The sequence below is a fragment of the Hyposmocoma kahamanoa genome, unplaced genomic scaffold, assembly GCF_003589595.1.
Source record: "Hyposmocoma kahamanoa isolate Upper Pololo Valley unplaced genomic scaffold, ASM358959v1 76, whole genome shotgun sequence".
Taxonomy (NCBI): Eukaryota; Metazoa; Arthropoda; class Insecta; order Lepidoptera; family Cosmopterigidae; genus Hyposmocoma; species Hyposmocoma kahamanoa.
The window spans coordinates 11,005,875-11,028,673 of NW_020653900.1; the positions used below are offsets into that span (position 1 = coordinate 11,005,875).

General features: G+C 36.6%; 1 protein-coding gene across 2 annotated transcripts in view; it reads right to left on the bottom strand.

Annotated features, from left to right (window-relative positions):
* The window catches only part of LOC113232365, a 130,940-nt gene that overhangs the window by 22,461 nt on the left and 85,680 nt on the right, over positions 1 to 22,799 (bottom strand). For both annotated transcript variants that reach the window (XM_026467047.1, XM_026467046.1), the window contains exons 2-9: positions 9,491 to 9,585; positions 8,817 to 8,969; positions 7,468 to 7,600; positions 5,901 to 6,064; positions 4,828 to 5,001; positions 1,997 to 2,166; positions 1,288 to 1,590; positions 165 to 354 (exon numbers count right to left, since the gene is read on the bottom strand). In XM_026467047.1, coding sequence (XP_026322832.1) covers positions 165 to 354; positions 1,288 to 1,590; positions 1,997 to 2,166; positions 4,828 to 5,001; positions 5,901 to 6,064; positions 7,468 to 7,600; positions 8,817 to 8,969; positions 9,491 to 9,585 — 1,382 coding nt within the window. The remainder of the gene's footprint in view (positions 1 to 164; positions 355 to 1,287; positions 1,591 to 1,996; positions 2,167 to 4,827; positions 5,002 to 5,900; positions 6,065 to 7,467; positions 7,601 to 8,816; positions 8,970 to 9,490; positions 9,586 to 22,799) is intronic.

The window sequence follows — 22,799 nt, forward strand, 5'->3', positions numbered from 1 at the left end:
CAGTCGAACAAATGAAGACTAAAGCGGAGTGTCGCGCTCTGTATACGATTTTAGCGCCTTACAAGTGCGGACACTTTTTAGCGCGGACCCGACGTCCATATAATTGTAAGTCAATGGAGACAGGTATATGTGTAATAGAAAAATGTAAACTACAAATTTCTCACCTCAAGGTCACAACACAAGCCTGAAGCACAAGTAGCATTTCGTCTTAGCGTGCAAGCGTCTGCGTCGCAACACCCTTGGCACGCGTTCCATTGTTTCTTGTCCGCCATCATCCCGCAGTCACACTCTTCGCCTTCTTCCACGAAGCCGTTGCCGCATGTCGGTGAATCAAATAGACGCTTTGGCTTGTTTCTGCAGAAAATTATGGAAAATTGGTTCTTACATCTGGCTGACCCAGGTGTGATTTTCGTAAGCCCATTCAAGGAAAACATTGGATTTTCAGGAGATGCTGAGATATCAGGATATGATCTTGTTTAGCTTGAGGTTGGATTTGTGCTTATTCAAACCACAGTGTCGTTTGTAAGCTAGTCAGGATTCGAAGGCTACTTCTGCCTAACGCCAGAGTAAGCTTGGGGCAGTAAGCGTTAGTTAAGGCATTCGAGTGTCTTACCTACAGAACAATAAATACGTAGCGTCAGACGCGTGCCAACTATAGGTCTCGAACGACCCATGTGAGCTCAGGCCGCCATTTTCGTTTTGTATGGTATGGTTGTGTCATTATTTCGTGCAAATTCTATAAAATCCTACATAAATGGCTTAGTGCGCTGTTTTGGACCGCAAAAATGATAGCCGCACCAAAAATATTACCCGTGGTGGTATTTCAGATAAGTCTTATTATAATACATTTTCAATTTTGTTTATCGAAATATTTTTTGTTACAAGGAACGAAAGTAGAGCTTATGCCCATGCAATATGGTCGCTTCTTGTTTGGAGAACTAAGTTAATAACTCCAATTCATAGTTGTTCAGCAATAAACCGCTAGATGGCAGCACATTGATTGAAATTTCATTATAATATCAAAACGTCGTAACTTATAATAATAGGCATTTGATGCTATTGAACTTTCAACGATATGCCAACAGGGTAATGTTTAAATTATATTAACAATCCAGAATTATCTATTTCTTTTTAAAGTTGTAACTACGACCAATCAATATCAAGATTTTGTAGTGTTTCGAATTAAGAATGTGGAAGTTTTGGTTACATCGTTTCTGATAGTAATCGAGGCTTAAGGCACTTCCATTGTTTCTTTCTTCTGTGATCTTATCGTAATAAATATCTCACCGTAAACAATAATCCATTCCCCGCTCAAAAGCGAGCGCCAACGACTTCTTACTACACGAAGACCAATTAATCGGAACCACAGAAGTACTCGAAGGGCTCATTATGCATTTTTCATCGGGACAAACGCACTCCTTCTCAGAATCGTGTTCCATGCCGAAATTGTGACCCATCTCGTGCGCGATTGTGGTCGCGACTAAACCAATAACAGAAGAATGATTTGTCGCTACTCCGCCGGAAAATTCATACGTGCATATTGGACCTTTCAACGCTTTACCCACGACGCCATCTAAGAATTTTTGGTTACTGCAATGAAAAGAAACAATATAACTTAAGAAAAGTAAACATTTTAAATTATTTTACGTAAAACGACATACGGAGGCTGTTAAGTAAAAAGCTTACGAGTGTTTAAGGCTGAGTGTCACGGTTTTATATAATCTCTTAGCCAAACAGTGTATATTTTGTGCGGATAAACAAAAAATAATTCTAATTGTTACCGCTATGCTTTTTTAAAATCAAACTCACGTGATTATCACTAATCACAGGTTTCTTACCACAGTATAAGTTCTTCGCCGTTCTGAACGATTACACCGGTGTAACCGTTCAGAAACACAGGAAAAATAAAAAGAACTCATACCGTGGTAAGAAACCTGTAATTAGTTACAATCTTTTAATGAATAACCACGAAAGCCACAAAATCTATACTACTTACGTGAGCAAATGCGCATTGTCATTGGGTATATCGACCAACAGTCTCATTTTGCGATAATCGAGAAAGTGATTGAGCGTGGTGTCACCGTTCTCCACCAACGGGATCTCGTCACGTTCTGTCCATACCACTACGCCGACTAGCGCTATAAAGATGTTCAAGGGCGCGTATACCTGGGGACAGTTATGTTTTTACTTTACAAGCACATTCATAAAGTATAATATCGATGATTTTTATATCGCATAGTGTAGACACAGGACTACATGCATATGATTAGTTCATTAGTTGTACATTGAAGATTCACGAGTGCAAATGTCAATGCAGTGAAAACAATACTTTCGCAATTCTGCGCGAGGTGCGCCGTTATGTTCTGTCGTGTCCGCCGCAGACACACGTATCAAACTGGCAACATCCGTATTGGGTACCTGTACTTTAAAGTAAAAATAATATCTGTTCTTCGTTGGTACCTATATTAAAGTACCAAAATTGAATATATTACCGTACATTTTTGGTAACAATAAGAAACTCTGATGTTAACACAAGCTCGATGTGTTATTCATAATTATATTTAGCACTGGATACAACTATGTAATAAGGAGAGAAAGAAGTAATTCACATATAGCGGACACTCTAGTTCTAATATTGTATTTAGTTATACTACTCTGTCAAGAAAGTACCGGGAAAAGATCAATAATACACAAAATGTCTATTATTCATCCAAATTTATTTTATCACCTTCAAAGTATGCTCCTTTAGAAACGATACACTTGCGCCAACGAATAATCCATTAATCAAAACATTTTTTAAACGCTGCTTCCGGAATTGAGTTCAGTTCTCGCCGCGAATTCTCCTTTATGTCTTCTATCGATTGAAAACGGGTGCCACGAAGTGGTAATTTGAGTTTAGGAAAAAGAAAAAAGTCAGCAGGAGCCATATCTGGTGAATATGGTGGTTGTTGGATGGTATTTGTTGAGTGTTTGGTCAAAAATTCGTTCACAATGATAGCCTTGTGCGAAGGCGCATTGTCGTGGTGCAAAATCCAAGAATTTTCTTTCCACAAATCTGGCCTTTTTCGTCGAATTTGCTCTCTTAAACGCCGCATAACGCTCAAATAATATTCTTTATTTACCGTTAGACCTTCCGGTAAGAATTCAGAGTGCACAACACCGCGATAGTCAAAGAAAACAGTCAACATGACTTTGACTTTTGATCGACTTTGGCGTGGTTTTTTCGGTTTCGGTTCAGTTGGAAGGCGCCACTCCGAAGCTTGTTGACTAGTTTGCATGTCAAACTCGTAAACCCACGTCTCGTCACCGGTAACAATGCGTTTCATGAATGTTGGGTCCGAACTGACTCGTTCTAGCATGTCCTCAGCGACTTTCATGCGATTGAGTTTTTGGAGAAAATTCAGATCTTTTGGGACTAGCCGAGCAGCAACATGTTTCATACCCAAATGATTAGTGAAAATGGTACGGATCGACTCGTGAGATACAGAAAGTTCGGCGGCTATCTCTCTCAGAGTTGAATGGGGATTTTCAGTCACTATTTCCTTCACTTTTGCGATGTTAACTTCAGTTGCAGACGTTGACGGCCTACCAGAGCGAGGCAAATCTTCCATCACATCTCGACCGCTTTTTAACGCTTTGAACCACTCATAAGCACGAGCTTTTGATAAAGTCGAGTCACCGTAAGCCTTCTGTAACATTTTCAGTGACTCTGAACACGAAATTCCATTGAATATGCAAAATTTAAGACAAACTCTTTGTTCGATATTTTTGTCCATTATGAAATTCGCAATACACACTATATATGATATTACTAAAACCAGCACTGTATTTAATATAAATAACAGAGATTCGCTCTGGGCCTTTTGGAGGGAAAAGTGTCGTTTTTATTTTGACTTTCAATTATTTTGTGAAATCTAGTTTAAAGTGGAATAGGATAGTGCTATTGTGCCTTAATCGAAGATTAAAACGCGAAATTATACGAATCTCGAACTAAAATACCCGTATCGGCCCGTTCTAAGGAATCCCGAGTCAATCCAATCACGCCGCCTCAAATTGCCTGTCCTATTTGTGGTGGCCATATTTACAGAAATATAATTAAACGTTTATGTTTTCGGCTGAAGGACTTTGTTTCCATGGCCAGCAATAAATTAAAAAATAAATAAATAAATAAATAACAGATGCAACTCAAACTTCGCGCCAAAATGGAAAACAGTTGTGCCAATCTAACAACTACAAAAAAACAAAAATTTGAATTTGGAACCGTAAACAAATCATCCATTCCCGATACTTTTTTGACTGAATGTATATTTACAATGTGTGTCTAACAATTACTTTACTACGGTAGTGTGTACATAGGAAGGACGCGTTGTAAATTATTTTAAGATACCTATTAATAATAACCGGCCGGATTCGAACCGACTTCTTCTAGCAAATCGTGTCAGACGATATGCCAACTAAGCCACGGAATGAACCAGCGGACCTCACGACTCTATGTGCTTGTTTGTCGGATTTTTGTATTTGGTTTTCAAAGAGTTAGTCGTAGCGGCATATATGACAAATCGATTAAAGTATTTTGTCACCCAATTAGATACCTTTACAGCTACCAGCCCCGGCTAGAGATGTCGCTATTCGCTGTATTTAATTTTTATTGAATTGATATTCAATTATTTTTTGTGTAATTACTCCACTACTTTGTTATAATTATTAATACAAAGATCGATTTCTATAGCAAACTTGTGGAGTAATATCACAAAAAATAATTGAATGTCAATTCAATAAAAGTTCAAATATCTATTAATATTTATATATTTAAGTTATTTAACATACAGAATTGATAATATTGGCGACGTCTTTCATCTGACTGTGAACAAGTCGCAAGCTTCCCCCATTGGCCTGGTACTCTCTGTGATCAACCACCAGTACCAGCTCTACATATCGAGAGTTCTCGTTCGCGTTGTACGGTCCCAGGACTTTCGTTTCTACTGATGTGTCTCGTTTGTACTGGAAATAAAAACGATAATTTAATTGTTTTTTAGGAAATGAAACTATTTTTCCGGATTTAAAACGTCGGTTTGTTTTTTCAAACAAACCGACGTTTCGGGCCCTTTACAGGTCACGGTTGACTGAGGTGGTTAATTTTTTTTATTTCAATCATACATCTTTGTTATTTACAGTTATAGATTGTCAACAAGAATAGATGTGTGTGACGCCTAATGTTGGATCGTGGAAAAATTTCCATTTTGAAAAACTAATATTTTTCAGAAAAAAAAACATTTTTCCGGATTATTTTCCTTTACTTTTCCACATTTGTCGTTGACCCCTGTCAATAGTTGAAGTTACTGAACGAAAACGATGGAGCCAACAACAGGTGGTGAGGGTGTGGTTGTTGAAGGTTTTTTTAGCTGTTGTGAAATCATTTTAATTCTCGTTTGTCTTTTGTCATGTGGCTTTTAGTTAGACAAGCGCATTTTATAATTCACGCTATATAAAACTTCAAAAGATATTTGTAAATGTAGAACAGAATATGAGCTTTCTTTTTATGAAATTTGCTGGAAAAATTTATAATTTTTCCAAAAAAATTTCCACTATTTGAAATTTTTCGAAAAATTACCCAATAGTAGTGATGCCAATAATTTCCTAAGGACGGTTGAGGTGACAGTTCATAACTACGTTGTTCAATTATGTGCCAATAGATGGCGCCTCAAAATATTCCACGAGATTGGGTAACGTTTCTCATTCGTCGCTGCTATGTCATGTACCGATTCACCAACACACGCAAACTTACACATGTGTTGCTACACATGTTTATAGTCTATGATAATATGTAAAGGTAAAAAGTAAGTACCTCAATATTTTTCAAACACGATCTAAAGAAACCTGCAGCTATTTTGGACACTCACCCGACTAATCCTACTCTTATCCCTCTCATTCTGTGCGACATATTTACTTAAAAGCAAAGGGTCGTAATTAGTGTTATTGGTCACGCCGCTGCTAAAACCGCAATGGAACTTCTGCTTCAGATCTCCGTGATCATAAATGTAGTGCTGGGATGTTATTTCGTTATCTGTAAGCGAAGAATAATACTTTCAATATGACAATGGTTTTAAGATGATTTTGGTGCTGTGGCAGCACCATATCATAACTGTGGCAGCTTTTATAGCGCATCAGGCATGTCCGTTGCGTTGCGTAATCGAGCATATAACCAGAAATAGAGACGAAATAAGGGCCATACTTTCCTGGTAACTCATCAGTGATACATCACTTATAAATATCAACACTCGTTTGCACTGAAATATAAACAGGCCAACAACTGACCTGTGTGTATGTCTCCGTATACTCCAAAAATATTCTGTATTTTTTGTTATAAAGATAATATCTCTAACAATAGGGCGCTGTTCCATTCGGTGGTGTGGGCAAAAGCAGCAAAACATCTAATCACAAAACAAAACAGAATCAAATTTCATCGGTAATTAAATATTAAATATGTAATTTTGCAATTTTCGCCTATTATAGCAAAGCTCAAGTTAACTGGTCGATTTGAAGTGAAACAATTGACAACACCCATCAATTGTTTCGGACTGGCCAATCGGAGCGCAGTTGTCACAGTTATAATAGGGCAGAATACATAGCATATATATATAGCAATAACATTTCGTCTCTATTTCTGGTTATATACTCGATGCGTTGCGTGCGTGAAAGTTCCAACAGCCTCGTGCGCTTGATTTGGGAGACACTGCTAGGGAAATGTGGAAGCTTTGGAACTAGGTTCATTTGGGTTCTAGAGGCTTAGTATATAATCTAATGTAATATGTTCTGTTCCGGATCCGCTAAAAATCAGCATCGTAGCACTTTATGTGAGACGACAACAAGCGTGGCTTACGGTTTTCATAGCAACACAACACACACGCATTGTACTTTTTATTATTTGTAATTAGTCCTGTGTGTAAGTCTTTATGTTATTCTTATTATAAAATGCATGCATACTGTGCTATTTTTTTAAGGAATAAATGATTTTCTATTTCTATTTCTGATGTATAACTTCCTTACAAGTTAACCTATGTTGGCTATAAGATTTTTATTACTAACATATTAGTGCTTCTTTGTAAGCGAACACTCCATTATTAAAATATAAATAAATAAATTATTATTATACTATTATTTGTAATGTAAATTCTATTTAATTTAATTGTTAATTATTTACTTCATTAATAATAATAATTTTCCGTTAATAAAATTCAATTTAATTGTTATGCAATGTAATGTAATAATAATAAGTAATGTTAAATTTATTAATGGGTGTGTACATAAATAAAGGAACATTTTATTTTATTAGGGACAGTGTCTAAAATAAAAGTTTTAATTAGTACAGAATAAAGAAAGCTTATTTTTATATAATTAGCTTTAATAATTAAACCAATTACACAAACAATTTGTATAATTGTTATGTATAATAAGTAAATTATTAACCTTGCGCAGGCTCAATGTGCTTCATCTTCTTTCCATCAAATATAACACCTCTGACGCCGTGACAGGTTGAAAGTGCCACCCATGAGTTCTCCTTGTCTCTCACCGTGCCTAAATACTGACATATATCCAACTCCTGGAAAATTGATAATAGAAAATTATTAGATAGATGAATGAACGGAGTAGGCTTCTCACAAAAGCTTTTCCACACTTTGTGTTGAAACGTCAATATTTTGTAATAATACTTTTGATGTGCCAGACAACCACACCAATTGCCTATGCCTATACCATGTCACTCACAACAGTACTGTGACAGTTGTCGCTAGGGACCGCGTAAATTACTTCACAATTTCGTATGGCAAGTTATACAGCGCTCCTAGCGGTCACGAGAAGAAACAACATTATGTATACAAACATTTTACGCGGTCGCTAGCGATAACTGTCAACGTAATCTCATGGTAGTGGCACAGGTTTCAAACTAGGGAATCATTTTTTTTTTTCATGAAACCAAGTGACGGGACGAACAAGTGGTGCGCGTGGTGTTAAGCGACACGCCTGTCCATAACAGTTGCAGTGTCACTCAGAGCTTTAAATCGTAAAGATTTGAGGGGCACTACCACTGCGCCCGTCACCTTCAGACATAAGTCTCGTGTGCCTGTAATTTTACCAGCAACCTTGCCCCCTTAATTATAATTTTTTTATAAAAAAACCGATTTCAGTAGCTCGTGGAATTACACCTATTTGCCGAGTATTATTGAAATCGGTTACCGGAAAGTGCTCGAAACCGGATTCATCCCCTAGTTCGCCACCCGTAGAGGTGGAATACTTTCTTCAAATTTAAATGGGTCCAATACTCAGGTATTCCTTCAAAACAGACTCATCAAAATCGGTTCACAAATGCCGGCCGGAGTAATCGCGTAACACACACATAAAAAATATAGTCCAATTGAGAACCCGCCTTTTTTTAAGTCGGCCAAAAACCGGAACGCAGTAATGCTCACTTTAGTGCTTGGCGACAGAAATAGATAAGATGGCAGTACTTCCCTGAACGGACTCTTTCACAGCTCTATTACTACAATCCCCAATACCACGGAACTCACCCCGGGGCACTACCTGCAACCATTTCTCCACCTGATCCAATTTACAAAAGCTCATTTCCCTAATTGGACTACCGGGCGTCCTCATCCAACACCCACGGTGCCATTGGGCTACGAAAGTTGTAAATCTCTTTCGACCAAAATGCTGGGTTAATTAAACCTTGGTCTTTCAGTACGTAGCAGCAGTAAACTGATTTCGCACCATAAATAAAAGTACTGTCGAGAATTCAGCCGAAATTTGTTAACCATACGAACCTCTCTACTAGGCGTCTTCTGTACAGTCTTCCCGTTCTCCTGGTACTGGATAATATGGCCTTCCGTCACCAGGTCTTCGTTGAGCCGCAAGTCCAATACGTAGTCTTCGTCGTCTATGTTTACTGACATTGTCACCTCCGGGTGGTGGCCGTCCTGCAACGCGTAAAAATTGATATTATTTTTCTTCCGTAAACAAGAAAATAATTTGCATATTATTTAAAGTTTTTTTTATATTATGTACCTAGGCAGCTAATAGGCATACGGCCCGCCTGATGGAAAGCGGTCACCGTCGCCTATGAACGCCTGCAACACTAGGGGCATCACGAACGCGTTACCAACCCTTTAGGACCCTTATCAAACCCCTTTTAAAAGACTCCACGCTGTATTCCTGCGGGAAAACCCCAACAGTGAGTTCATTCCACAACCTAGTAGTACGTGGGAGCAAGCTTCTCTGAAACCGTACAGAACGAGATAGACTCGGTTCCAGAGTGTGAGGATGGACTCCCTGCCGTTGGCGAGCGGTGCGACGATAAAATGATGCTGTTGGCATCAAGTCAAACACTCCTCAGAACATTAGCTATTGTACAGGCGATAGGACAGACATAGGAGGTGAAGTCTCTCCTTGAAGACAGCAGTTCAATATCGTCTGTAAGCACAGTTGATTAAGTATTTACCGTATGCCGAGTGGTTGTAATCTCTCTCCTGGTCCTTGCATGATGCAGAGTAGGGCGGACTAGACTGTGCCGGCTGAACTCTGAGGCGGGGTTTCCTGTAACAACAAATAATAGTTTGTTTAGTAACAAGTGCTTTACTCGTACAAAAATAATTTTGTCGAATGGTGACGCTAACAACAAAATTTGAAAAAAAAAAAATTTAAAACGTCGGCCGAATTAAATTAAATTAAGTTAAAGTTATATTAGTTTATAGACATCATCAAAATGTTCAAAAGAAACTAAATTACTTTTAGCGCACCGAATCAAAGAAGGATTAAAAATCATGACAAAAAAATGACACTAACGACTAAACACTTGCCATAGCTATTAAACTTAACATCAACAATACTAAACAATTAACACAGATTATCAAAGCAACTATGTCACCAATGTCACACGGTTGACTTGAACGTGGGAGTCTTTTGATTGATGCTTCATATATTAACTACTAAACCATTGACAATAACGCTTAAACTGATGAATCTCATAAGATGATAGATTAGTCATGTTACTTATAATATATAGACTAAATGTTGATAGATTTTACGTACTCAATATGTTTGCCGCCTAATTTCTATTTTAAAAAAATTAGACCTATATAGAGATAACAAATATTATTAATAAATCAATTGCGACATTAGTTAGTCAAAACTCGTGTTTTGTCTTTCTTTGTCCATAGGATGCTACAACCGTTCATCGTCTCTTGAGTGCGTTCCTGGCAATCTTGATATAAACCGTGTATTTTTCAACCCGAAGACTGGCAGAATTGTCGTCAGTGGAACAGAAGCCAAAACACCCACAAAAAAACTGTACTGTGTATTTTGTTCGGCTGGATATGAATACTTAGTTTGTAATAAAATAACTGACATATTTTTGCGATTTCACATTGAAAAGTTATATTAATGACGGGCGGGAACGCTCTAATTAAGATGACAAAACGCTAATTAAGATGACAACCTATATATATTTTTTCTATGTACCTAAAGGTAACATCATAAAAGGAAACAAATTTTCAGTAAGGCACAAAATCTACGAAGTTTTTACGAATATTAATTAATTGTACTTTATTAATTCAAGTTAACAAAGACAAATTATTTCTATTTGCTTATGCATGGCTTTTTATTTAAGTGTTATAGCATTATCTTTGGAGTAATCGCCAACAATCTTTGCGCAGTGAAATAATTTATAATAAATAAATTGTACAATAAAAGTCATAATATTCCGTTTCAGTATTAACTTACGTAGAGAGATGCCGTCGCCATTTTATTTGTTAGGTGAATGTCAAAACAATTGAAAATAAATCATACTGCAATTTAATTTATTATTTTATAGCTTTTATTCCTTCCTAGTTTGTTTTTAGGACAAAATTACTAAAAGGCGGGAAAACGCGATATGCTTTTTTTTCTCATTGCTTCCTTATAGGCATAATAAAGTAACAGGAAAGTCTGCTGTAATAAATAGCATGCACTACATTATGAATAATAACAATAATACATGCAGCGAAAAAACCAAATACGGCGCGGAATATCAGCGCAGGTTGTCCATAATCCTCTGTAGCTACGTCATAGGCCCAATTAACATGTTCGTTATTAAGTACACGCTTTATATATTGAATTAGCTTAACATTTTTCCCACTAGTTAAAAGTCACTGAGTCATGGAAAGGGCTATGCTCGGAGTTTCTCTGAAGGACAAGATTGGAAATGCGGTTATCCGACAAAAAATTAAGGGCGTCGATATATAGCTGTCTACATAGCTGCCTACCAGCTACTACAGACTACTACCACAACTACTGCTACAGAATTATGATGAACATTTTGGTCCTCCTTACAGGTCCTATGGTCACAGCTGACGAAATGCTATTTCAGATCAGGACAAATAATACTTCCATTTCCAAGCAACAATCGCGAAAACCTAGTAGAGTTATTTTGTTTTTTTTTATTTATAAATAGTATATAATGTATAATATAAATACAATAGTATCGTGTTTATAGTATAAATTCAATGAAGCGTACGCCTCGATCATGAAACATTACCACCCGCGTAGAATTCTAATTCTGATAAATACCAATTTCGGTTTGACCTCATTCAGTATCTATTTTCACGTTCCAATTCACGCTAATACACTATTTAGCAAATTCTCTTCTTCTGCCTTTCGAAACCTTGAGGAATGATAATAAGGATAATTAAATATTTAATTGAGAAAGGTAATCTACATACTGCCTCTAGAGACGAATACTTAAAACCAGCAAATTGTAGAGGTGTTTAGCTTTTTCTCTGCAAATTTTTTACGTATTGTGTGAAAAGAATTATTTAATGGAAAGCCCATCTCCTCCATTCTGTGTTACTTGTCGCTGACCGCAGAAAGTCGCATTTTCGATTCGTATTTATTTTTATTTATTTATTTAAACTTAATTGCACACAAAAACAGTACAAATGCCATTAGGCATTCTCTACCAGTAAAAAAAAAGGAATTACTTAGTCGTTTTGGAATAAAGCTAATATTATACATATTTTTTAGTGTTGTGTTAAAGATAAAATAAAAATATCATATACAGTCTAGTAGCAGTAGAGCTCCTTGTGAAAGAGTTCGTCCAGGGAAGCACTGCCTACCTACCTTATTGTTAACGCATCGTGACTTTATTTATTTAACTATCTGCGTGGTTGAACGGTTACAATACTAGTCTGCTACGCAGAGGTTCCGGTTTTGATTCCGGGGCCGGGAGAAATATTTGTAAGGCCTACATTTATTTGTCTCGTAAGTTTGGGTGTAATTTGTGGTTCTTTATGTATATGTCCATGGCATTCGCGATACAGGGTTTCTCTCATAGATAAGTGCGGGGCTGTAAGTGTATGCGTTATTTAATTATTATTATTTATTTTATTTTCTTTTGTTATAAAATTGGTTTGTTTCATTAGGTATTTGTTTTATCGAAATAAGAAATAAAAAATGGTACGTATTACCGGAACGCTGACAGGCGGTCGCCACTGCGAAAAACATATTTGATGAGAAAGGACATGGTCCTGTTTTGTTTGGATTTATAGTAAAAAGATATTATAATAGATTCAGATTCAGATTCATTTATTTCTCAAATATAACATTACAGTATAAATTGCACTACATGTCAAAGTATAAGAAATTATATTGAGACCATCAGACAAAAAGGAAAATTATAAGAAAAGCACACAATAATTAGAAAATTAACAATTCATTATATAATATTGTTGTCATTAAATTATATATCAAATATTATTCTCCATCAAGGATCGTCATAAGTTGATAACAATTATACAAGAGTATGTTAATGCGGTAAAAATTACAATAAAAATATAGAAAATACTGAATTCGTTACAATTTAAAGTCCATAAATTCTTTTACGGAGTATATAGGATTTTTCAAGAAAAGGTCTTTCAGCCGGCGCCCAAATATTTCGTCAGACGGTTCAAGTTTGAGAGTAGCGGGTAAACCATTGACTTACAATTATATGGACGTCGGGTCCGCGCTAAAAAGTGTCCGCACTTGTAAGGCGCTAAAATCGTATACAGAGCGCGACACTCCGCTTTAGTCTTCATTTGTTCTACTGACAGCGCGATACTGCGATGACATTACAATTTAAATTTCGAATAGGTTGACTTGGGACATTTTTTTCGTGGTTTTTGTATTAGACCCGTCGTCCATTTATTTGTAAGTCAATGGGGTAAACGCTCATAGTAAATAGGTCCGATGACACGCGGGTTTTTCTCTGCAAGTGCCATGCGTCGAGGGACTGTTCTCAAATGACCGGTACGGCGAAGTGGGATGCCAGAAACATTCACAGTACCAAATGAAGACAAATTATTTCTAACATACATTATACACAATATAATTTATAACTGTCACAGCAGTCTCATTTCTATGTCTACTATGAAAATCTCACATCGCCTATATCTGCCGCCAAGCAGTAATGTGAGCATTACTGCGTTCCGGTTTTGAAAGGTAAGGGTGCTTGCGAAACGGGACACTTATGTCTCAAGGAGTAATATCCCTCAGATCTATCCTATTTAAAGCTCTGAGTGCCACAGCAACTGCTATGAATAAGCGTGTCGCTTAACACCAGTCTCACGAATTGTTAGTCCCGTCACTTGGTATGATAAAAAAGTATTTTTATAATAATTTATTTAAGGTCAGTACGCGTGTAAAGTACGTACCACAAGTTAGGGATGTGCATTACGATTAGATTTTTATGAAACGAATTGTCCAGATCGTATTCATAATTTAAACAACAGTCTCTTACTGAACCTCTACTGAATCATAACGCAAAAGTGTACCTTTTTCATACTGATGTGCAAGGAAAGTAGTTTGGCAACATCTAAGGACGTCTTCAATATGCTAATTTTGTGCCATCAGGACCCCGATTCAGAAATCTTCCATATTTTTTTATATAAAAAATAAGTGCGCATTTGACCTTCATCTCACCTAATGGAAAGTGACGATGAGGTCGAGGATGTAGCATGCACACCTAAATAATGCCTATTCACTCTCGCCTTGAAAAGGTCCAAGTTATAGCGTTCGGGGAACAAGTCTGCAGGCAGGGAATTCCACTCCCTAGCCGCTCGCCATACAAATGTGGAAGCGAAACGCTTCGTGCGAATCCGGGGAATATCCACAACATAGGGGTAGAACCCCCGCCCACGTCTTGTCTCCCGATGATGGAAAGGGGAAGGCGGAATCAAATTATGCAATTCCATCGCACACTCTCCGTTCTCGAATCGAAGGACGCTTTCCGAGATATTCAGAACATTCGAGTTAAACGTTCGATTCGGATACGATATCGTTATCCAACAGCGTTTACGGATTTAGTCGGTGAAATAGATTATAAGAAAAATTTAAATCTTTTTATAGGTATACATTTTAAAGACTTTAAAAGCCTAAAATATAGGAATGCATTAAGTCTTGCATCAAAATAAATTAATAAAATTGAACAAAATCGAAACCTTATTTAAAATAATAAGAAATTTCAGAGATTAATAGATATTACTTTCTTGCTTTGTAAACAATAGGACGTTCGGTAACTTTCATTCGATAACTGTGCTGAGTAACGTTTGTAGTCAACCGTGACCATGGGATCTGTAAAGGGCCCGAAACGTCGGTTTGTTTGAAAAAACAAATATACGCGATTTAAATCCGGAAAAATAGTTTCATTCCCAACGCTTGTAGCCTTTGCTGGTTGAGAAGTTCGAGTAATCGTACGGGTGTGACGTCATTTCGGTTCGGTTTCGAACAAAGACAGTTTGACGTTCGATCCGGGTGTTGTGAATAAAAATTAAATGCAATCGACAACTGAGTTGTCGTAAGGTTGAATCGACCCCCTGAACGTGTTTTATCACTGGCTAATATCACTCTAAACGAAAGTCGTAGCCGACTGAGTCGGAAAAGACGTTAAAATTATATTTTTTTAAATATTAATTTTGAAACGATTTTTATGAGATCGATTCAGAGGCATAATATCGATTACGAATCCAAAAATCGATTCAAAGCAAAAAATCCCTGCCACAAGTGCACGCTTTTAATTTACGCGCATTTTTTGTGTATACAATATTTTGTGTATACGCGCGTATATTTGATATTTATTTTGTGCAATTAACCGCTTTTTGTTTCACTATATACATTTGCTGTGTTTTACAAAACATTAACTTTATATCAGTGGCGAAGAGTCCATAATTATCAAATTATCTCCAAATAAAACACCAGATTGTATAACTTTCGACATACGTTTCTTTAACACGGAGAAAGCAAGTGGCCGACGACCTTGAGTTTCTGGTTTTTCGATGCAATGCTGCAACATACTGTGTACTGTTAAACCTATTTAAATGCTGATAAATGAGATTTGAACTTTATTCGGAATTAAAAAAATATATTATGTGGAATGGAGATTTCTGCGGATAAAGTGAAATGGAAGTTCGAGAGAGGTGTCTTTGCTCAGTAGATACACTATTGCAGGCTATTAATAAAAACTGGTTACGCCATACACAGGGTTATTTGTAAAATACTAACAGCCTCCCAGGACTGTAATACTAACATCATAAACAACAACTTTTGTTATACACTAAGTCGAACCACCTTGCATTTTCAGTATTAATTAGCCTAAGCTTAAACAATGTTTGATTGATCGAAAGCTACTAAGCTATTTTGAAATTGGTATATTAAACGTCTTAAAATTTGAATTTATAAAACCGGGAAAAACTGTTTTCTTCAGTTATAACAATATTTTGGTATTCTTTTAATTGGCCTTTTAATAATAAAAATGCAAGGTGACTCGATTTATGTGTCCGGGAGTACAAAAATAGGTCGCTTTAAATGGTGATACCTCTGTGCACAACGCGGTAGTCGTCAGAGAAGACGCTTGTACGTTTGAACGTACTCGTATTACCATAATACCACATACAGATCTAAAAAATGTTAGATAGTACAGTCATATACATGAGATACCCCCTAACATGCCCAAACCGACCTTTTGGTTCAGAGAGCCATCTTACGTATTGAACAAAGAAAAAATTAAAGCAATTTCAATTTTATTGTACAAGCTATTGTTTGTAGTAGTGTGTTGCTTGAAGATAATCAACATATTTTTGAAACCATTACTAAATTTCGTCATTTAACATCCGAGTAAATTGGTCGAGCGGCTTGTCGTATAGACTGCCAGTTACAATACCTGTGCCTCGATTCCACGAGCACTATTTTGTTTTAACGTTATATTTTTAAAAGCATCGTTTAACTTTTTAATGATCACGTCGACAATTCACAATATTTGCTCACTAGAAATTGCCTAAGTTAGGTGGGTAGATATTATTAATGAAGTGTAGGGTGGGTATGGATAGATTAACAAATGACGAAATCGCTCTGCAGTTCGCATACGATCCTGTCTTCTGTGATTACGCATTGTTCCACGTTTCGTTCCCATTTATCTATCAGTTTCAATCACTTTCAAATTTTCTTTCTCGTTTTAATATGCCGCACTTAACGGAATTATTAAAATTAGAAATTATTGTCCTGTATGAACAAGACTTACACATTCCTTACTATTAAATTAATATAATATTAAAAATATATATTATATAGTCAAATAATATTTTATTTTTAAAGTGACTCGAACCATGCTTGATTTAACTTGCAAATAAATCCTTATACAGCTAGGCTACGACGGCCTTACTAAAGCTGGTTCTTTTTATTCTATATTTAAGTAAGAACTATACCGTAAAGATCAAATTGGCTTAAACATTTTCTTACAATATCATTTACAAATGAGACGACCAGGGAGTCATACCAAAATAAATTTTACGGCTCACAGGTTAAAGATTAAGTTTGTTTAACAATTTTCTCCACATTTTTGTGCTCAGAACCAAAAGGTTGGCAAAGTCGGCTTGTCAGGTATCTTGTGTATATGACTGTACAAAAAAAAGAAAAATTTTTTGGTAAATTTTTGATTATGAAAAATGTTTAGCGTTTTTTTTATAAAAAAATTAAACATTTCGTAACGGTCATTAACAAGTTTTATTTTTAAAACAATAATAAATTTACAGGCGTCAAAAAAAATAGTCACGTTATACTAACACCATTATTTATGAGTCCAAAAGTAACTAGTTACAATTAGTTAGCATTTTTTAAACAGTTAATTATACAGTTGTTGCAATAACGAATTCAGATCGTAAACGCCCACCTCATTAATCAATTAAGTAAATTGAGACATAATTATAACAAATGAAAGCAAACACAAACGGCCTTTGACACAGATATTTAAACACATGAACCTTATACGTAACACTTTTCAAGGTAGAAAAGTGCCTTTTATCAGCAAGGACCATTTGATTCAACTGGGGATTTTCGGATTTTTCTATCCCGGATAATGCGGTGCGCAGTGCCGGCGCCCGCCCATCTAACGCCTGCAATAAATGCAATACAGGAAGTATTTTGTTATATTAGTGATCGGAAATTCGAGTGCAAATGATATAAATATTTATTTTTATTAATTTAAACTAAATTGCACACAAAACAGTACAAATGGCGGACTTGATGCCATTAGGAATTCTCTATCTTATGAGTGATATTGGGAAGTAAGCCTTAAAAGTTTACTTCGTCTACTGTGCTCGGCGCCCCCTAAGTCCCTGCGCCCTCGTAAAGACGGCACTGGCGAAGCGTTTCAAACACTGACTTAGACTATAGAACACTGCGCTGACATTTACGAATAAAGGACGGAATATGTTTTTGACGTAAAAGGCGGTTCTCATACAATTAAGCGTGTCATCGCGAAACGCGACGCTAATTAATAGGTGATACAGTAAGATTTAAATTAAGACTTAAATTAAAATCAAAACAAGCCGATTGAATTAGCCTTCAAATAAAAAAAACCGTTTTGATTTCAGATATAGGGATATAAAAAGTTTCAAACATAAAACTCTCCTCTTTTTATTCTTATTATTCTCCTCAAAGGACGTTAATAAAATCTTTTTTTAGTGTCAGATTAAAAACTTTTTTCATAATAAAATCCTAATGTTTCTTATTTTAAAATTTTGACAATTTTAATATACTTTTCACAATATTACCTCGGAAATGATTTCTTTCTCATTAGAAATCTGCGCGCAAAAGCGTTTTTCCGTGCTAGGGAGGAAAAAGTTTTTGAAATTCGAACTTGACGATGGACTGTGGTATACGGTGTACCTTTTTCTTTCAATGAAAAGAAACAATGACACGTTCAATTACGCGATTTGTAGTACAATATTTATGTAATTTATATCCATCGGTATATTTTAATCTTAATAGTGTTGACATTAAATTGACAACGATAAGTAATTTTGTTTATTACAACTAATTTGTTATGGTTCAACTGTTTTTCTTTCTCTACCATTTTCCTCGCTATAGTGAGGTGAAAAGTTGTTTCGCTCGGAAGCAAAGTTGTTTTGCGTCTCGTGGCATGAAACCCTCGCTACGATCAGGAATCAATCATCAAACCACCCGCTTCACTCGTGGTTCAATCTTGGCGCCCTTCGCTTCCTCTGGTTTCAATACAAATACTCGCGTCAAACAACAACTTTGCAGCCTTGCATAACAAATAACTATTTTATTAATTCAAGTTCAAATACGAATTCCGATGCTATATTAATGCAGCGCAAATGAATCAAATAAATAATTAATAACCTGTACGGAACGGATAAAACAAAAGAAAATTACTATGCGTTTTTAATTTGCCAGATTCCGCATTTGAAATATAAATTAGGCATAAGGACGACAAGTCGCGAATTATTGTTATATAAGATACGATATAATATATCGTATTATGTCTGCTGCTAAGCAGTACTGTGAAAAAAAAACAGGCATCAAAGTGTAAGGAGGCTTCTCTGACTTGAAACAATTTTTCCCTGTGTACGTCTTTAAGATCAATGACACTGAAATTATTGACGCACTCGGACGTAAATCCTGAAGTAAACGGTCATTGGTATAGTTTTAACAGAACATTATCGGTCATTGCGGTCTTTTAGACGATTTTCCTTGACTTGAGCTAGAATTTTGTAGCCTTGCTTACGTAAGTTAAAACAAAAGTTTATACTCTATCGTATCAAAACAAATCACCTCGGCAGCCCAACGGTATATACTGTAGGCGCTGGATGAGGAGATCTCGGGGTTCATTCCCGGTAAGACCATGTTGGGAAATTTTTGTAAATTGCTTATGGTCTGGGAGTTCTGAGAATTGCCTCGGAGAGAATTCCGTTGCTCTGGTACTCATTGTACAGGGAGTTTTCTGGTTAATTTTTTTTTATAATACCAAATGACAGGAAGAACAAGTAGTGCGTCTGGTGGTAAGCGACACGCCTATCCATAGCAGTTGCAGTGCTAAATTAAAAAAATTACAAAAAAAAATTAACGTATAGTTAATAGATTGTTGCCATATTTAGCACCAGACAAATTGCACATTGATATGGCTGGTGATTTTTTTTTTCATGATATCAAGTGACGGAATAAATATATCTTGCGCCTGGTGACAAGCGACACGTCTACCCATAACAGTTGCAATGCCACTCAGAGCGTTAAATCGCAAAGATCTGAGGGTCACTGCCACTGCATCCCTCACCCTGAGACGTTAGTTGACAAGTCCCACGTGACTGTAATTACACCAGCACTCTTACCCTTCAAAACCGGAATACAGTAATGTTCACATTACTGCTTGGCTTCAGAAATAGGCAGTACTTCCCTCGACGAAGACTTTCACAAGGAACTGTACTGCTGCTATTATTATTATTATTTAATACTGTAATTCCCGAGTCAGAGCACTGACATTTATACCTTATTTTAATTGAAATAACGTACAATATACATTGATAATTAGTGTCTTCTGCCAACCGCCAGTTTGCGCTGGCCCTTATTAAAGCAGACTCGGCTTAAACCGGTGAAAAAAAAATTTATGTTCATGCAATAAGGGCGAAAAACACGTGCATTAGCGTCTGTAGGCCCGAGCGGAAACGAAGCGCATATTTTCCGCTCTTATTACATAGACATAAAGTTTTAATGGATTCCGTGTCCATAAGTATGGTGACTCCCTTAAATCTTGTTATCTATTTATAAATTAAAAAGTCAGCTCAAACCAAAACCGTTCTCACAATGGAAGGAAGTTCACAGACCGTGCGTCATCGTGTTCAAAAAAAAGAAGCGATGTGTGTTTGATATTTATTTTTTACCTCCCGTTGGATATCACGCTCATATGAAAACACTTCACGTCCGTTCTGTTTAGTTGGAATAATGTTTCTTCGGATAATGATATCCGCTTGGTTCTATATGAGATATTATGTTGTCACATGTCATCCCTCAAGAGACGTAAACTTTCTCAAATAAAAACTCAATAATATAATAATACACATGCAGAATCTAAAGCAATCACTGCCGTTACAAATCAAATGCCGTTACAAAATTTTTCTTTTTTAGAAGAGGAGAGAAAAGACAGTGTTGCCCGCCTACAATAAAATGAAACTATTTTCATACAATTAAGCAATAAACCCTACCTTTAGCAGAACTATACGTTTAAATATTTTTTAAATAAGTGGCAAAATCATCGAAAAGTGACTGGAAAAACGACAAAATAGATAACGTACGTGACATCACTAGAGATCCTCGGGAATGAGTTCGTCAAGCCATACCCATTTCTGCCGCATGTAATGTGAGCATTGTTGCGTTCTGGTTTTGAATGGTAAGAGTGCTGGTGTAATTACAGTCACGTGGGACTTGTCAACTAACGTCTCAGGGTGAGGGGTGCAGTGGCAGTGCCCTTCAGATCTTTGCGATTCAAAGCTCTGAGTGGCATTGCAACTGTTATGGGTAGACGTGTCGCTTGTCACTCGACATCATAAAAAAATCACCAACCATATCAATATGCAATTTGTTTGGTGCTAAATATGGCAACAATCGATTAACGATACGATAGTTTTATTTCGTTATTGTTTCCCAAAAATGTTAGTTTTGGAATTGCGTCACTTTATTATTGTTGGTACGATATTATATGGATAAGAATGTACATACAAGAATGTGTCTTTACTTATGAACTTGTGTATGAAAATCTTTTTGCACCGTTTGGATATTTTTGGTCCAAGATCCAGAATATTTAAAAGGAGTAGAGTAACTCACCTACTACTTATATTGTTAGCAAATTGTAAACAGTTGATCTTTCTTGTTACTTTACAATCAGTCTTCGCACACAGGTACGACCCTGTAGAGACACCGACGTATAAATGGGATTTCAGGGGTGCTGGGTTAGACCCAAAGTGCCTGTGGTGCCCCAACACAGCCCATGCAGCACTTACTATTAATGCCCCTTGTGCCCTAATGCCTGTACGACTTCTACACGGCTGCGTACAGCGTAGTCAAGGTAGCAACGTACTATTCAGGGTCAATATAAGAAGACTTTACAATCATGTGTAAAACATAAATAGGATTACAATCTAGTTAGAATAATTATAATATAATATTTAACTTTTATTAATATAATTTGATTATTATCTGTTTTGTTGTCTTTCTATTAAATAAATAAATAGATACATAAATTAACTAGTTTTCGAACAAATTGAAAGTTACGTTCATTCGTGCCTTTGGCACGTCACACGCACGCAAAAAATACAGGAATAGGTTTAAAGCAACTGGATTTTTCCCCGCTTTCTACGACAACTAAATGTGGCGAAGTTCTATTAATAACAAAGAACCACACTGCAAACTCCATCCTGTACTTAAAATAATCAAAACAAATCCCATGACACGAAGGGACACGGTCAAACGTGACCGACCCCGCGGGCAGACAATGGCGGAGTTACGCGTCGGTGCATCTAATTATCATTACGACTGTACTGCATTCGGGAGCTTCGTGTGTGGAAGGGAATTAAGGTTGGTCGGATTTTTACTTAATAAATTGATGTTGGAGAGCTCGTATGGCTCGAAACCTCGTAAGGTTTGGGAGCCGGTAGGAGTCGGCAAAAGTCCGAGATGGGTTTTGATTTCAGGCAGAAATTACCTTTTTTTGTGATAAAGTGACGGGATAAACAAGTCTTGCGCCTGGTGTCCATAACAGTTGCGTGCCACTCAAGAGCTTTTAATCGCAGAGATCTGAGGGACACTGCGACTGCGCCTGTCACCCTGAGATGTAAGTTGACAAGTCCCACGTGCCTGTAATTTCAACAGTCACTCATATTACAGCTTGGCGACAGAAATAGGTAAAGTGGCAGTACTTCTCTGGACGAACTCTTTAACAAGGAGCTCTTCTGCACTAATACTTCTGCTACCTCCGAATGAAAGGATTAGCGAAACAAGATGTACAACCCCTCTAATCGGATTTTCATAGCTTGTTTAGTTTCAGATTTATTGTTAACGAGCTCCGTGCCATAGCGGTTTGCACTGTAGGAGCTAAATGAAGAAGTCCCAGGGTTGAATCCCGGTAGATTGAACTTATTTTAAAGGCATTTTTCTTTGTGTTTGTTCGATTTTTGTATCAATAATAATAACAAACTAGTAGAGTACCTATTTTCACAAATAACTTTTTTATAAAACGACCGACTTCAAAAGTTTATGGAATTACATGTATTTGTTAAGTTTTATTGAAACCGGTTAACGGAAAGTTCACCCGAATTTCAATAAACCGGATTCACTTAGTGGTGGAATATTTTTTTCAAATTTCATCACTATTGAAGTACCCACAACACAAACACACACAAAGAATTATCGAAATCGGTTCACAATGTCGGAGTAATCGCGTGACATATACA